Source organism: Neovison vison, chromosome 7 (assembly GCF_020171115.1).
Source record: "Neovison vison isolate M4711 chromosome 7, ASM_NN_V1, whole genome shotgun sequence".
Lineage (NCBI taxonomy): Eukaryota > Metazoa > Chordata > Mammalia > Carnivora > Mustelidae > Neogale > Neogale vison.
In genome coordinates, this window is record NC_058097.1 from 189,425,014 (window position 1) to 189,442,727 (window position 17,714).

Genomic DNA, 17,714 nt, shown 5'->3' on the forward strand with positions numbered 1-17,714 from the left:
GTTCCTAGAACCCCCCTACATTAAAATAATTACTTCCTCCTGTTCCCACATGTCCATACATAGCACAAGTTCTTGAACTACGCTTGGCTTCACAAATGTCAAAGGAAAAGGCCAAATGAGTAGTTGTTCTAGATATCTACCTTGGACAGAGAGTTTTCAATATATACCAACACATTCAATATGTTTCAGTTGATACATATTTTTGGAAGAGGAGTGTTAAGGATGGTTAAACATTAAAATGCTTTGTAACTTATACTTAAAAATACATTAAAATGCTTTCACCTTCTACAAATGCAAGAATTGGTTCTCCTCTACCAATTTTGAAAAAACAAAATGCTTTGCCTTTTGCTTTTGAAACTACCTCCCGTGAAGCTCTCACTGTGTCAGAGTGCTAGGACTAGCACCCTAAGAAACTGGTATTGGGCACATGGTGAAATGAGAAGGACACTCCGTATTTTCATAAGGATTATCTCCCTGATACTTTCATTCAATCACCATCACCACAACATGTGCTAAACACACTGATGGTGCTGGTGAGCAGGCGTGAGTCTTCATGCATGTGTGGGGAATACACAGTACACAAGATCCCAAAGGGACACGTATTCCTGGAACAAATGCTGAGTGTCTCCTGTGTGCCCTGTGCAGTGAAGGTTGGGAATGCAGCAGTGCAAAGACTAGTCGAGAACCAGTTGTGGGAGCCCCTGGGTGGCTCAGTCGGTTAAGCGTCTGACTTCTGCTCAGGTCATGATCTCAGGATCCTGGGATCGAGTCCCCCTGTCGGGGCTCCCTGCTTCATGGGAAGTCTGCTTCTCCTTCTCCCTCTGCCTCTCCCCCTGCTTGTGCATTCTCTTTCTCTCTGTCTAAATAAAATCTTTTTAAAAAAATAAAGAAAAAAAGAGAAGCCAGTTGTGTGGCAAGAGAGCAGGGTCCAGGTCCATCTTATGCATGGTGTTCCCCAACCTCACAAAATACCCGGCCCATTGTAGGAACTCAATAACATTTTGTTGAGCGTAAAGAATGACGCACAGAATAGACTGCACTCTCTTAAGAGGCCATGAGGAAAAGAAATCATTAGAGTTACCTGAGAGGATCTGTCATGGAAAAATTCACCCAAACTAATTGTAGCTCTCCTGTTATTTTTAATGTTTTATCTTGCTCCATCCCTTCTCTGACAAACTGCATCCGAGACACCCCTGAATTCTCCCCTACTCCCTCCCCTCTTTCCCACAATGTGCTGAAGAAAGGAACTTTCTGAGGATAGATGCTTTGTACCACATCTCAGAAGTCAACTTTAAGATAATTGCAGCGGAAGCAGCTTTTAATCAACTGACAGGCAGCTTTAAGAAAATTAATGAGGACAAAATCTTGGGAAGGAGTAAATCATTTCTGACAACAAAGCTGTCTCTCTTTTATCCCAATCTCCCCTTGAAGAAATAGTACCCTTCCAGGATACAAAAATAAAATATCTTTATTTTTGGTTTTTGCCACTCAAAAGGCCAGACAAGATTAAGAAAATCTCATTCTCTTAGATATCTGGAGAATACTCCAGATTGAACTAGAGTTCTAGGTCACTTTTGAAAATCAAACTTTCAGAATCTAGGGAAGTATAGATGAGCGGATTATGTCACAGGCTAAGTTCAGGGCAAGGAGGCTACAGTGAAGATTATATACTGCAGAATGGAGCTAAGACAGGCCCAAAGAGCCTGTACATGTTAGTCACATAAGTGCTGGTCAGTGCTGACAGCGCTGGACACCCATCCTGCCCCAGGATCTAGGCTACAATTTAGTGGTGACTAATATGAACATTCTGGATTCCAAGTCTTTTCTGTGGTTCATTTTAATGAATTTGTAATAATAATCAGTCATCATTGGGCTCTGTGAAGATGGCTGTATACATGACAGAAAATGGTTATAAAAAGACAGAAATACAACCGATGTTTCTTTATAATCAGGATGACTCTAAGTTATCCATTAATGGGCATCACAGTGATGTATCCCATCAAAAGATAACAGCAGGTGGAATGTTAGAAAGGGGAACTCCAGAAATACTCCTTCAGACGGGGAAGGGCCTAGAGTGAAAGATAAACATACTGCTTCTCACTTTTTAAGCCAGGCGGCTCTACATTCTATAGCATGCAGGCAAGCAGGCACAGGCTCGCCGTGAAGAGCTCAAGTCAACCGTGGACACGTTAAGAATTTTAATCAGAAATGGAAAAAGGCCTCAGGGCATTAGTTCTTAAAAGTACTATTACTAGGATGCTAGCATGATCCAGAATGCTTTGGGCTGGAGGTATTCTCAATTTCTCAACTTCCTGGAAGTGCCTGAAAGATCTGGTTAAATAGGAGCCATAGAAGTAAATCAGATGTGGTTCCAGAGACAGGGTGAGAGCAAAAAGGAATAGGACAAAGGTTACACTGACAGGGGAGATCTCACTAGAATCCCTGTGCAGTCAATGACTGGCTCTCCATCTTGACTGAGTGTGCAGCCATCAGGAGGGCCTGGTGAAACAAGGACGGCCGGGACCTGCTCCAGGATCCTCTGATTCAGCAGGTCTCACATGAGGATGAGGATCCAAATCATCTCTGATGATGCTGATGTGGTCCCAGGGGGGTATACACTGAGAACTACAGCCGGTCTGTAGAGAAAATGGTATCAAATCTCCTTTCCTTCCCTGCTGCCCAGGATCGCTGGAGAATGAGGAGGATGCGTATCTCTAGAGCCAGGGTTCCAGAAGAAGGTGTACAAAGGGGGCAGTCCGCCACTGAAGAGCAGGACTCTCAAGGTGAAGAAGTAGGGGAAGAGGGGAGTGAAGAGAAAGGGAGAGAGCGAGCAGAGAAGAAGATGAGGGAGAGAAGGGGAAGAGAAAGGGGAGAGAAGGGAGGGAGGGAGAGAGCGGCTGGCTCTCTTTCCAACACCCCCTCCAAAGCAATAATCTGTCTAGGTAACAGTAGCTCCACACTTGAAGACAGTTTTACCACACAGCCACAAAGAAAAAGCTTTCAATAAAATTGACCCTAAAGTATTTGAGGCTTTGCCTTAAAGAGCCCTATGCTGTTCCACAGAGAAACGAGAGCTAAATTGCTTTCTGTCCTAGGGCTTCTCCCATCCAAGTCAAATGACGGTGTCCTCATCCATCACTTCTGCCAATAAAATAACCAGAGAGAAAGCAAACCAGCACTAGTGAGAGTCAAGCAACCACTGCCTCCAGGCCTGCAGGGACTATGCAGTGAGGGTCCGCCTCAGTTCTTACTTAACCACTTATGTGCCCACATCCCCTACCTGTTGGGGGCGGGGATGGTCTACGCATCTGGGAAATAGAGTAGACAGCACTTTAATTCCTGTGTTGAAAGCACTAATCCTTATTCTTTCTTTCCAGCTCAAAATGCCCCAGAACCACTCCCCCAGCTGCTGACTTTTGCTCTAGGTAAAATTTACTTACACAAAAGTGGAAGAACAGTCTGCTATAGAACTATTTCTGGTGTCATTAGTAATTTTATATTTTTGTTATTATCCTTCCACTTGGTTACAACCAAAGTTATTATAATGTGCAAGTTGCCACTATTTTGGAAAATTAATTGCAGTTTTCTGTTACAATATTATGCCTTCTTCCAATTAGAAAATGAAAGCAAGAGGGCATACAGGCAGCTTAGTGTTTTGAGAATTCAGCAAAACTTCAGCTCAGCAATCTCTAAATGTCTAACTTAAAAAACCAAACAGAAAAAAAAAAACAAACAAAAAAAACCCCAGAAATGAACCAAAAGCCCTCCCTGGCTCCAGAGCAAGGGAGTCAGACAGAAAATAAGACCCCGAGGCAGAGTGGCATCCCCAGCCTGGAGGAGGCTGGAAGGGACAGAGGGGAGGGAGACAGAAAATACGTTCTCAGTCTTATTTTTCCAGACTTGCCAATCATTCTAAAATCAGGAAGACAGCGCCTAGCCTCAGAAGCAGAGAAGGGAAGTATCAAAAGGACGCTGGATCCTAGAAACAAGGATAAAATTAAAATGGTTCAATAAGGAGGAAGAACAGAATCCAGCATATGGTTACAGAAGGGAGAGCCCCAGAGGCCAGCAACAGCTGAAAAGAATGGGAGGTGAAGCACGGCCAGCCAACAAGCCAAGTAAGAGTCTGGTGGGAAATGGAGCCCAAAAGCCACCAGGCCCACAACAAGATTAGCCAAGGATCAGAGCACCACTCGTAAAACCCCAAGCAAACCTGAGACTGTGCCTCTTCCTTGCCGAGAAGGCTGAGGGCAGAGACCTCAAATGGAGAAAGCAGTCATTAAGAACAGCAGTTCTCAAACTCCAGTGCGTATCAGAATCACCTGTAAAGCCCGTTTTACAAATACAAACACCTGTGCCCCTCCCGCCCCATTCTTAGGTGGCTCTTCAGGCCTCAAGTGCTGTTTCTGACAAGGACCCATGTATTCTAACGCAGGTTGTCCCAAGAGCACAGTTTGAGAAGCGCTCATCTAGAGGTCTGAAGAACCGCTTCGAACAAATGCATGGAGGCGAACCAGCAGTGGAGATGTGGGACTCATCTCCCACAGAAGAGCCTTCATATGGGACTGGGTAAGAGATGATCTCTCGGGGAGAGAGGTCACTTAGTGGGAATTAAAATCAGGTAAGTCAATGCTCTGTAGGACATTCTCCTGGGACTGACTGTTGACCCAACAAGCTCACCTCTCTGAATATTACCATAGTGAATTCCAAGACGTAAAACTAAAATGAAGGGGAATTCTGGGCAGAGAAGCTTGAGGACAGGCCCATCACCCACTAAAGCATTCCTTTGGAAGACAGAGCTTGACGCAACAGATGGAGACACCCACCTATACTTACCTGTGCAAAGAGGGAGATGCTCTACTGTCCCATTAAGCCCTCGCTCCCTGCTCTCAGACAAAAAGGGACTTCTTGCCTTAAACGGTGGTACAGCACAGCTATCCAAAAATAGCTGGTGTCTCTTCCCTTCCACCAGTGACTGAATTCAGGGACATTTGCTGAATGCTTTGGTGCCTCTGGATGTAAGGGGCAACCAAGACCTGGAAAACCAGAAACCTTTCTGTAGTGCAGGGGTTTGAAGTCAGACTCAGTGGACACAGGGTAAGCAAAACCTTGCTCAGAAGCCTGGATCCTGTCTCCCGGGTGAGAGGAACACTTCCCAAATGGGAGCTTTCTAGTTACTTCAGCTCCCTAAGTGGCAGATGGTGCCTACTGAGAATCAAAAAAGCCTCTCTAGGAGGCCTGAGAAACAGCTCTTGTCACGAGGCATGCAGCAGCTGGCTAGCCGCCCTGAGCCCCTTAGCAGGACAGCAATGGATTACCACATCTCCTCAGCAGACTCCTCCAACGGCACGCCCTGAGCTGCCAGCCCCATATGTACCAAAATCTTGGCTTCCGCCCTGCAGCTGTTTGTCCTCGGCCAGATGTTTCTAGCTACTTATGGGAAGGAGGAACCTTGCTAGGATGGAGGACTGGCAGGCTGCACCCAGGAGTTGGGCAGGAGCCCTGGCTTCCGGAAGAGACTCAAGATGTCCATTAGTGTTGCCGAGATCAGATCCTGTCTCTTAATGATTATAAACAATTATTCCACAATGAGGCAGGAAGGGTTTAGAAGAACAGCTGTCAGGACCAGGATTCTAGGTAGTGAAAGGCAGACACCAGGTACCTTCACCATCCAAATCTCCGGAAGAGAAGCAAAGTAAGAATATGTAAACTAAACCCCAATGCCCATCCTCAAATATCTAGGTAAGAAAACGCCCGTGAACTCCCCATGACGTCCTCTCCCAAGTACCTAACACCAGATCCTTCCAAAGTCATCTGGGATTCAAGAAGTGGGAATCTCCTGTCAGTATGATGTCAAGAGCACAGACTGCCTGTTTCTACCCTTTCAGGGGCTTGGTGGAACATGCTGTCACCTACCACTGGTTCTGCTTGTTACCACCTAGAAATGCTAAGGAGGACATTTTCTTGAGATTCTCTTCCATTCACTCAGCTTTTCCTAAATGCCAGCTTACTTCCTAGGTACTTGGACTTCATAAACATGGCACAGACACGGTCTTCACTCTCGAGGAGCTCACAGTCCAAGAGAGGACAAGGATACGGAAACAAGGCAGTGCAGTCTGGTATGACGTGTGTTAACATGAGCCCAGGGAACCAGGTAGGGTCGTGGCACAAGGAGGGAGTGATCTAGAAAGGTCCCGCAGAAGGAAAAGAGCTGCTGAAGTCAGGTTTGAGACAGAGAGGAGGGCAGGCCAGGCACTGGTGAGAAACGCCTTCTGAAATTCAGGGTGCTTGGAAAATGACTCAGCAGAGTCAGGGAGAGGGTCCCTGTAGGAGATGGGAGGAAAAGGCTGGCGACCACCACACTAGGCTGTCCACTTTCTGTCACTTTTTATGTAACATCCTATTTCTTTTTCGTTAAAAGAATGCTTCCATTGCAGGCATCAAGCATCTATATGCATTGCACTAAATGAAGGGCCCCGAGGGATACACCCCTAAGGAGCTTACACTGCACCTAATTGGTCAGATTAAACATACACACCACTCAGCTAAAGAAAACACAAAACAATACATAAACAAGTGCATAAAACTATAAATGGCACAACACAATGTGCTAAGGGAATTCACAGGTTTTTAGCTTGAGACAGAGCTTAAAGACCATCTAATTAGAGAACCATTCAAATGCTCAATTCCCCTTGGCAAAAGCAAATGAGCCCCCATGGGAACTCAGAAACCAGTATGGTTGAGTCCGGAAGGCCACCAACACCACCATACCCAGAAGGCTATTATGGCAATACAAAAGTGTCTCCACCTGAGACAAGAGAGTGTCCCAATAGGACCTTCCTCTGCTAATGAAATGGATGAAATGGTTAAGAGCTTAGCAGCTACCCAAAGGCCTCATCTTCCAACACGATTATAACTCACAGAAAAAGAACATTTCATGGTATACATTTATCACTCTTTATAGCTTGCTTCCTGAAAAAAAAATTTTTTTGTTTAATAAGCGTAAGTATTTCTTTGGGTCCTTCATGTATCTCCAGACTAAAGGTCTCACACTGCGGTAAGGAAGTATTCAGTTTGGGCTACATCCAAAGATACTCTCAGGCCTCTGGGGAGCTCAGCTCAGATCTAGGGTGTGAGGAAGCTCCTGCCTTTTATCAGCCTAAAGCTTCTAAAAGTGAAGCCTGCTGGTCACAGATGGGCTGGACTGCACTCTTTCGTACTCCTTACAAACACGCTACCTCTAACCCTGACTGGAAAGTCACACCACTGTCCTTTACTACCCTTTACTACGAGTCTGGAGAGCTGCCCTACAGTGGAGGCCTGAGCCACGGCACTCACCCTCATGGAGGTCTCGCCGCCATGGGCTTGTTGCAGCCTGAAGACCTGGGCCACCATGTGCTCTGTGGAGGGATGCAGCAGGATCCTCCTCGAGGCCAAGCCCACCATTACGTATCGGCCCATTGGGGACAGGCTCACCGAAATGGCATTGGGACCTGAGAGCCAACAGAACAGAGAGACATTTCCCAGAGTTCTTGCCATCACAAGGAAATAATGTTCCTCTCAGTCTTTTTCTTTCTTTTCTTTACTTCCAATTTGCATCTTTGGTTACCCAGGGGCTCTCTCACAGGAGCGCAGAAGACAATGACAAGGCATGTCAAGTATTGAGTATAATGTATGACATACAGAAGATACTTGACAAATGCTAACCACTGCCATCATAGCACCGTATCTTAAAAAACTGGCACCATACTATAAATACCACTTTGAAATCTACTATTTCCACTTCATACACAATGACCATTTTTCCACCATTAAATATTCTTCTGTAAAAGCATTTTAAAGGCCAAACAGTATTCTGCCCAGTGCACCACCATTTACTTAGGCCATTCTTCACTCTTTGACATTTTTCTCTGTGATATGTAACACTGCTGTGAACATCCCTGTATATAAATCTTGGTATCATTTTTCTGATTATTTCCTTAGAAGTGGGATTGCTGGATCAAAGAGAACATAAATTTTAGGGACTTTCAATACACAATACCAAACTGCCTCGTAGTGTATGAGCGTGCCTGCTTCCCCAAGCCATGACCAAGGCTCCTCCTTTATCCGTGGCTGGCCCAACAGGAGCACGTTGGTGACACTATCATGGCAGGAAGGACTCTTACTCTGAGAGTCGCCTGTAATACTACCAGCCAGGACTCCTGCAAAGCAATCTTCCTCTGGCCTGTGCCCCAGGAAAGCAGGGGTAGGATATGACCATTACTCCTACCTAAGCTGTGCCTCACCTAGGAATGCCCATGCCAAGGCATCAGCGTCCCTCTGTCACTAAGTTGGGCTTCCTATCCCTTACCAAATCGCTTGGTGTAGAGCATTTCACCCAGGTTATGGGGGGCCAAGGAGTACACTGCCAGGATGCCTTCATCAGGAAAGCCCCTTTGGCTGCTAGGGATGAAAGCCGCCAGGAGCTGGCCATCTGCAGAAATGTCACAGCTGGCATCATTGTAGATCTTGCAGTTCTGCACCAGCACATTCACGGAAGCTGCATCAGACAAAGAAAGAAAAGAGGGTAAGAAAGTTTGGAGTTGATGGTGTGAAAAATTCTGGGCCAAGAAATTCTGGGGCTTCCAAGGGCCTGAACCCTCTCTAAAAATGCTAAAGGCTGCCTTGTCAATCAAACTAAAATGTCATAGAACAAGGAACACAAGAGACAGGAAAGAGACATGTCTTTTACCACCTTAATAGGAAACAACAGATACTCAACACAATCACAACCACCTGCTGAGTCTCAGCTCACACTCAGGAAACCTCATTTGAGAGAGATTAGATAAGGAAAAAGTTATTAAAAATTGTTCCTGGAGAGCCACTCAACAGCTGCTATTGTCCAAAAGACCAAAACTTAAGATGATTGAAAACGCAAAACCACTGATTCCAAGAGAAACATGATTCAGGTAAAGCTTCCTTGGAGTGAGAGTTCTGCCACACAGCTGCTATGCAACCTTGGAGAAGGAAGTCATTTCATGAGTTTGTGTCTGATTTTCTCATTTCAGAGAAATGGAACAGTTAGAGACTTCAGTCTTCTGGACAGCCCCTTGCCAATACGAATCCCTAATGTCACAAGAGAGGCCAGACAGAAACACAGCCCAGCAGCAGCTGGATGGCCGGAACTCTTCATTTCTCACTATGCTCTAGGCCTTACCCGTACCATATGCAAGCATCCAGGGGCAGCCCCAGTCTGTACTTGGCAGCTACCCAGAATTAAGCCCAGGATCCTGGGGTACCTGGGTGGCTCAGTTGTTAAGGGTCTGCCTTCGGCTCAGGTCATGACCCCAGGGTCCTGGGATCGAGCCCCACATCAGGCTCACTGCTCGGCGGGAAGCCTGCTTCTGCTCTCCCACTCTCCCTGCTTGTGTTCCCTCTCTCACTGTCAAATAAATTAAAATCTTAAAAAAAAAGAATTAAGCCCAGGATCTGCCAGGCAGCAGGCTCTTGGCTCAACAGAGCAGGATCGGGGTGGGAGAGAGGGTGGTGGAAGAATGTGTTGGTGGGGATGGGGAGATCCTGCTCCACGGGACAGAACTAATGAGATGTTGGCCAGCCCTGGCTCTGTGCCTGCATGCTCTGTTTTGGTTTTCATTTGAATCTCCAAAACCCACTTTGTAATTCCCTGCCAGGAGGATGTGGCTTACCCTTGATATGAGCCTGGGAACAGAGCACCCAAACCATTGGCAGAAGCAGAACAGCATAACACATCCAAAGGGACCAAGCTCCTCTGGGCTTTGTCTCACTTAGATCTACTTCAAATGCACATGCAAAGAAACTTTTTGGTCCTTCTCTTATTTGGAGATTACCTGGATATCCACTGTCAAACACATTATGGTTTAAAAAAAAAAAAAAAAAAGGAAGAAGCAGGGAGGGACGGGAGAGGGGGGGAGAAAAGGAGAAGCTAAGCTCAGCTGCTCTTACCAGATTCCAGGTGATCTATTCCAGGAAGCCCAAAGGCTTGCCCTGGAAGATCAAGGGCAAGTTTCCCCAGGAAATTACTTGAAGGAAAACAAAACAAAGAATTGCTTTTCAGAGGCCTTGAGGCTTAGGCGCTCAGGGACTCAGAGAGATTTCTAACACTCTATATTCATCCTCCTTTCCCTGTGTTGCTAATGAAGCCACAGAGATGACAAAATAGATCAAAAAAGACATCAGAACACATTGATTAGGCTATTGTGCCAACTCTTGGGGGCTGACACCTACAGCACCATTACACACAAAACCCGAGAAGGGACCACAAGGATGTCTCTGTTTGCTAACTAATAAAATAATGACATCCAAATATTCACTGCTATCACCATTAGGGCTCTGTACTGCTCAACTTCCAACCCACCATCTGCTCTACCCTGTGTGGCTAGATTTATCTAGTTAGCACTGAGACCGTCTGCTCCTTACTCAGGGTCCCAAGCCTGTGCCAAAAAGATGACAGTCTCTTCCTCCTTTCCTGGATTGACACATGATTCCAGTTGGGGATATATATAAAAAGGGGTGGGGGAAGGAACGGGGAAGCATCAGGAATGAGTCCATCTTGATTTTCTAACCTTGAGGCTGGCACAACCTTCAGAAAGATAAAAAGAAACTGACAATTGAGACTATAACCACCAAACTTTAAGACAGTTTTGCATAATTACCATTTATTCCACATTTAATGTCTCAGAAAATGCATGGTGGGTATTTTATGAAAGCATGCTTTTCTGTCTCCCTGTTATATAGCTCTTACTCACGTGTGTTAACACGCAACTCTGTCAAACGTACAGAAGCCTATGGTAACCTCAAAACTCACCACCAATATAAAAAAGGCATTTAACTGCTTACTGTCAGATTAATTCCTAAGTGGGGCCAGGGTGGGAAGGAGAGTACAAGTAAGGTTTTCCTTTTTCTGGAAAGCTTGGCTCTAAGCCCCTGAAACACTGGGCATATAGACAAAAAGCATTTTGTCAGCCTCTAATCCAAGCCACTGTGTTTGTGTTTACTACATTAGGATGATTCCAAATCAGTGGTCACCTCCCAAACTTCATCCCCTTCCCACCAACCCCACCCAGTTTCAAAAGCGCTCCCGGTCACTGCGGTGAGCAGACCGACATGCAGATGGCAAATGCAGAGAGAATGCTGAAAATCCAGGCAGAGCTTCTCCGGCAGCAGGTTTAATTGCAGAAACCGTGCAGCTAGTGATCTAGGGTTTCACTCCTGCCCTAATGAAGGGGATGTGGCAGGCACATAGTGATCTGGTAGCTTCCTTTCTGGAGCACTGGGTGGTGTGTTTACAATTTCATTTTTATGTCAAAGTTCCAAACAGCAGCTTACGTTTGCTGCTCGTTGTCTATTAATTTCCCACGTGGAAATGGAAATGTTCAGTAACAATGGTGAGTGGTCACTGCTCCAATCCACTGTGCCACTTCTCCTCATAAGGCTGAATTTTGATGAGTTAATTTACACAGGACAAGATTTCTTAGACCTGTTACCTGTTACTAGGAAAGTAATGCAGTGATGACAAGGACAACTCACTCTTTTTGGACTCAACAACTGAGTCTTTTGGACTCAACGTTAAGCGGGTAGAGAAAAAGGTGAAGTGAAATAAAGCCCAAGACACTGGCAGCCCACACACTACTAGAAATCTTTGTTCTGCCCCTGCCTGGCCTTACCACACTGCTTCTCAAGTGTTAGCGTGTATCAGAATCACCTGGAGGGCTTACTAAACCACAAAATTTTGGGTGGGAGGTCGGGTGAGCCTGGTGGTGGGTACTGTGGAGGGCACCAATTGCATGGAGCACTGGGTGTGGTGCATAAACAATGGATTCTGGAACAATGAAAAGAAATTTAAAAAAGAAATAAAAATTAAAAAACAAACCAGAATGTTGGGGTGAGGCCTGAGAACCTGCATTTCTAACGAGTTCCCAGGTGTCTCTCGTGCTGCTGGTCTGGGACCACCACACTTGACAAGTGCTGCCTTATCAAACAGTCCTCGATCCCTGAGCTGTAGATGTAGCAACCTGGCCTGCACTTAAAGGCAAAAATACATGTGGTGAAGGGTGATGGGGCAGCTCAGAATGGAAAAAAAGGTTAGGAAAGAAAGGATTTTTCAAATCAAAGCTGCTTAAGAGCTTCAGGGGGCAGCTCCAGGGGGAGAAAAAGTGATGTAGAAGACAGCAGGAAGCCATGTTCCAGACTCTGCAATGTAATCTCCTCCTAATTATAAATGATTTCCAAGTGAAAAATGCCCTAGCAGGGAATAGGAGGGGTCAGAAATAGTGATGCCTGGAGGAGCAGATGGCTCTGCCTTCCTATCAGCTCCATGAGTTATAAACAAACACCTTGCACGAAGGCTGATCTGTAGCCTGTTGTCGGCCGGCCAGATGAGGCTGAGCAAGCGATCAGCAGCTACAGCACTTTTGCAAATGCATTAGATACTGATTTGGAAAACACGAAGGGATTTGAATCAGCAGGAAAACTTCCTTTCGGCTACCTCTGAGGCCCTCAAGGTGCAGAATAAGACCTCCTACACAGCACTCCAGATGACACAAGCAGCCCTTCCCAAAGGACGGATGACTACATCCGTGGTATGGTATCTGCCTTCCACCACTCACCTGCCGATTTCTGAAGGCTGGTGCTGGCAGGGCACCCAATTGCCCAAAGCTCTTTACCAACAAGAGTTCACTCTTAAAAACCAGAGTGAACTCAATGAACTACTTTTTCATGAAGTGGTCTTGAGATTATCTACTCTATGAGGTCTTTTCATAAACTTCTAAACTTTACAGAGAGTAATTCATTAATGCTGCATCCCAACTAAGAGAAACATGTGGCAAAAATCTTTAACCTAACTCCAGAGAAAAGTTAAATACCATTCAGGTAAGTCAGATGACCAGCAACATAATGGCTGTTGGACACATGAGTAAAACTCAAGACCTGTGGCTCTCAGGCACGAGCTGTGCCAAAGCCAAAGGCTACCCTTCACTGAGAGATGCATGGTGTTCAGAAACGAATCCTACAGCAGAAGAATCCCCTACTTACTTTTCTCACAGCTGCATCTGTCAAGAGTGATGCTGCCAACTATAACTAGACTTTATTCAGACCAACCAGCCAACAAGTTAAGAGCTAATGACAGGATACACAGATAAAAGTGACTGGCATTCTAGAGGGTAATACCATTGAAAGGAACATTGGCTATCATTGGACATATGTACCCTAAACTGGGCATATATGGAATTTGAACCATGCATGATCCAAACTAGTCCATCTGGTTGCACATGATGCTCTCTGATCAACTCCGGTTTTACAAGAGTCAGGATCAAAAGATGTAAGAAGAAACACAGAAGGAGGATTATAGGAAGCTGTATCTGGAACAAGTTAAGGCCTATACAAAACATGTTAAGGACAACCAGAAAGACCATCAAAGCTATGCTAGCAGCATATTCAATGCTTGTATTCTGAATATTTTGCTTTTCTATCTAGGCAAATGATCTGCGACTGGGTAGAAATGACAGAGAAGGACGGGAAGCCCATTACAAATAAGGCAACAGGGTGAGAACGACACCCTGTTCACATGAACATCACTCTCCAGAGAGGAAGACTACATACCTCAGAGTAGTAAAGACAGGGGCTGGGGGAAGTTTATAGTGCTATGGCCATACTCTCAAAGGATCATGCAATTTTCTAGAAGGAGACATGATAAAAATAGCTAGCACTTGCCAACCATTTACTTTATGTCAGACCCTGTTCAGAATGCCCAGTATTATTTACTAAATTCTCATAACAATCCTCTGAGGTTTGCACTATTACAATTCTCATTTTACAGAAAAGGAAAACAAAGTGTAAAGAGATTAAGTAACTAACCAAGGTCATACTGCTAGAAGGCGGCTGACCAGGGATGTGAACCCAGATATTATAAGCTTAAGAGCTCATGTGTTGGGGCACCTGGTTGGCTCAGTGGGTTAAAGCCTCTGCCTTCGCCTCAGGTCATGATCCCAGAGTCCTGAGATCAAGCCCCACATCGGGCCCTCTGCTCAGAGGGGAGCCTGCTTCCTCCTCTCTCTCTCTGCCTAGTTCTCCGCCTACTTGTGATCTCTGTCTGTCAAATAAATAAATAAAATCTGAAAAAAAAATTACATGTTTAACCATCATAGGACAGCTGACAGAGTTATCAAAGAAGTACTTCCCCCTACGCATGTAAAAGTAAGCATGCATGCATCAGGCCCAGACCTTTAAAGTATAAAAAGTATAAGTAATTCCAATTCTATTTAAACTGTTCCAAAGAAAAAAAGAAAACCTTCCAAATTATATTTATAACACAAGCATAGTAGCATTGATACGCAAATCCATAGATTTCATAAAAAAGAAAAGTCTGGATAGAGCCAACTCACTGACAAGTATCAGTGAAAAAAGTCTATTTACTAAGCTACAGGGAAGGCAATTTACATTAAAGACTACTCCAAGAACCAGGTGGGGTTATTCAAGAAATATAAAGATGGGTTCAATATTAGAGCATCTATTAACATAATGATTATAACTATTAGGTCGAAGGAGAGGGGGAAAAATACGATCGTCTTCGTAGATACTGAAAAGTTATGACTAAATTCAATATCCATCCTTGATAAAAACTCTTAATAAAATAGGAAGAGATGACTTCCTTAAAATGATAAACTAGTTCTAGTTCAACCTAAAAGCCGGCAATATGCTTACTGGGGAAAAGCCAGGGGCATCTGGCTAGCTTAGTCAGAGAAGCATGTGACTCCTGATCTCAGGGTTATGAGTTCAAGCTCCACACTGGGTATAGAGATTACTTAAATAAATAAAACTTAAAAAAAAAAAAAAAAGTACTGGGAAAAAGAAGTTTCCTACTAAAATCCAGAGCAATATGAGGATGACTGCTATTATTTAACATTGTTTTGATGGTAGCCAAAGCAAACATACAAGAAAAACAAATACACAAATGTAAAACTTTGAATGGAAAAGGTAAAATTACCATTATTTATGGATAACAAACCTAGAACATGCAGGAGATTTACCTGAGTAACAACTACAATTAGTAAACAATTCAGTAAGATAGCAGTAGGATTTTAAAAGCAAGCTTGTAACAGTAAACTTAAGAACTGTATAGGATCGAGGAGCACTGGGTGGCTCAGTAGGTTAAGCATCCACATCCTGATTTCAGTTCAGGTCATGATCTCGGGGTGGTGGGATCAAGCAACGAGTCAGGCTCCACGTTCAGCAAGGAATCTGCTTGGGATTCTCTCCCTCTCCTTCTGCCCTTCCTCCTGCTTGCATGCATGCACACTCTCTCTCTCAAATAAATTAATAAATCTTTGAAAAAAGAACTATAAAGGATCTATATGAAGAAAACTTTTTATTTAAGGATTTTATTTATTTAGTTGACAGAGAGATCACGAGTAAGCAGAGAAGCAGGCAGACAGAGAGAGTAGGAAGCAGGCTCCCCCCACTGAGCAGAGAGCCCAATGCAGGGCTCGATCCCAGGACCCTGGGATCATGACCTGAGCCGAAGGCAGAGGCTTTAACCCACTGAACCACCCAGGCGCTGCTCCCCCTTTAAAAGATTTTATTTATTTATTTATCAGAGAGGAGAGTGAGAGCTCAAGCAGGGGGAGTGGCAGGCAGAGGGAGAAGCCGGCTCCCTGCTGAGCAAGAAGCCCCTTGCGGGGTTGGATCCCAGGACCCAGAGATCACGACCTAAGCCACAGGCAGACACTTAACCAACTAAATGAGCCACCCAGGCATCCCTTAAAAAAACTTTAAAACATTACTAAGAACACAAGAGAAACTTGTGGAAATGGAAAACCGTATCATGTTCTTAAATCTAACCATAAAGATATTGAATCTCCTTAAGTTAAATTATAAATTTAATGTGACTGCAATAACTACATTAAAGGGAATTTTGGGGGGGGGGTGAAGGGAAGAAGTAAAGTAGTTTTATAGTCCATACAGGAAAATAAAACTGCTTGAGCAAACAGGACAATCTGGATTAAAAAAATAATAGTAAGAGATAGTTTCCTACCAGATTCTAAAACACAATGCCTGAAAACTTAAACCCCTGTGGTACTCTCACATGAATAATTAAACAGATCACTAGGACAGAATGGGTAATCTAGAAATACATCTAAATATACACAGGAAAGTAAAAATAGGATGAAAGGGACAACCCATGGGGCGCCTGGGTAGCTCAGTGGGTTGAGGCCTCTGCCTTTGGCTTGGATCGTGGTCCTGGGGTCCTGGGATCAAGTCCCGTGTTGGGCTCTCTGCTTGGCAGGGAGCCTGCTTCCCCCAGCTCTCTGCCTCCTTGTGATCTCTGTGTGTCAAATAAATAAATTTTTAAAAAAGAGGATATCCTAAATCACTGGGAACAAGTGAATTACTCTGTAAACTGGTTGGGACAAATGAGCGGCCATACGGGATAAAGGCTGGATCATACTCTGCTTGTTTGGGACAAGGTTAAACTTCTAGTGAATTGAAGACTTAAGGGCAAGAAAAAAGCTAAAATATGAAAGTACTAACTGATCTTCCTAATGATGACACAAAATCTGGGAACCATAAATGGGAAGCTGGATAATTCTGACTACTTAAAATAAGTTCTATGACGAAAATAACCTTCAGTAAAGTCAAAAGACAAATGACAACCAGGAAACTCCCATTGTAAGTTGATTTTCTGATTTAGAAGGAGTTCCTGTTGAACTGATAAGGAAAAGATCAGCAACACAATAAAAAATAGGTAAAGCACATGGACAGGTCAAGAAAGGGCAACATAATACACGAGCTAAGTGTGTGAAGAGGCACACGATCTGCTTTGTAATATGAGAAATACAAATTTTAAATACCTGCATACTATTTTTTAACCTATCAGATTTGCAAATATCCAAAACATACGGTAACACATTCTGGAAGCCAGAGTTTAGGGGGAACAGGCATCCTCATAAACCGTAGGCAAGAGTATAAATTGGCATAACACCTACCGAGGGTGACTTAGGAGCATCTACCCAAATCACAGACGTATGTGCTCTTTGTAACCACAATTCCATTTCTAGGGCTTTATCCTATAGGGATTTACCCTGTAGATAACCTGGCCCAGGTGTGAAATGGCAAGCTGCAACATGTTTTGTATAGGAAAGACTGAAAACTATTTTTTAAAAGTTCCTCAGAGGAAGAATGGTTGAAAAATGACTGATTAAAAAATGGAACCTAGAGATTCTACTTGGACAATGGAATACTAAGCAGTCATTTAAAAAGAAAGAGTAAACTCTATATACTGGTATGTAAAGATCACTAAGATATAAAGTACAGAAAGCAAAGTGCAGAAAGAGTATATAACATGGAAAATGAAAAAAAGACATTTGCGTTTGCCTATATATACACATATACAATATCCTTGAAAAGATACACACAAAACTGCCAACTGTAGTTGCCTCTGGGGAGAAATGGGCTGTAGCTGGGAGAAGAGTTGGGGAACTTCTCACTGTCTATTATTTTACAGTCTAAATTTTTTGAATAGTGAATATATTTCAGATTATAATTTTAAGAAGGTAAACAATACAAACAAAATAACTAGAAATAAATTGTGGCAAAGAAGATCTGGGCCAGAAATCTGGAGATGAACAAGCAAACTTGGCATTCAATAAAGGAAAAAGTAGACTGCAGTTGATTCCCAGCAGAGTTGAAGAAAAGATATT

General features: G+C 44.0%; 1 protein-coding gene across 5 annotated transcripts in view; it reads right to left on the minus strand.

Moving 5' to 3' along the window:
• AMBRA1 (autophagy and beclin 1 regulator 1) overlaps nt 1–17,714 on the minus strand; it is a 180,793-nt gene that overhangs the window by 22,582 nt on the left and 140,497 nt on the right. For all 5 annotated transcript variants that reach the window (XM_044259183.1, XM_044259188.1, XM_044259186.1 and 2 more), the window contains 2 exons: nt 8,351–8,539; nt 7,339–7,493 (listed from right to left, as the gene is read on the minus strand). In XM_044259183.1, the coding sequence (XP_044115118.1) occupies nt 7,339–7,493; nt 8,351–8,539 (344 nt within the window). The remainder of the gene's footprint in view (nt 1–7,338; nt 7,494–8,350; nt 8,540–17,714) is intronic.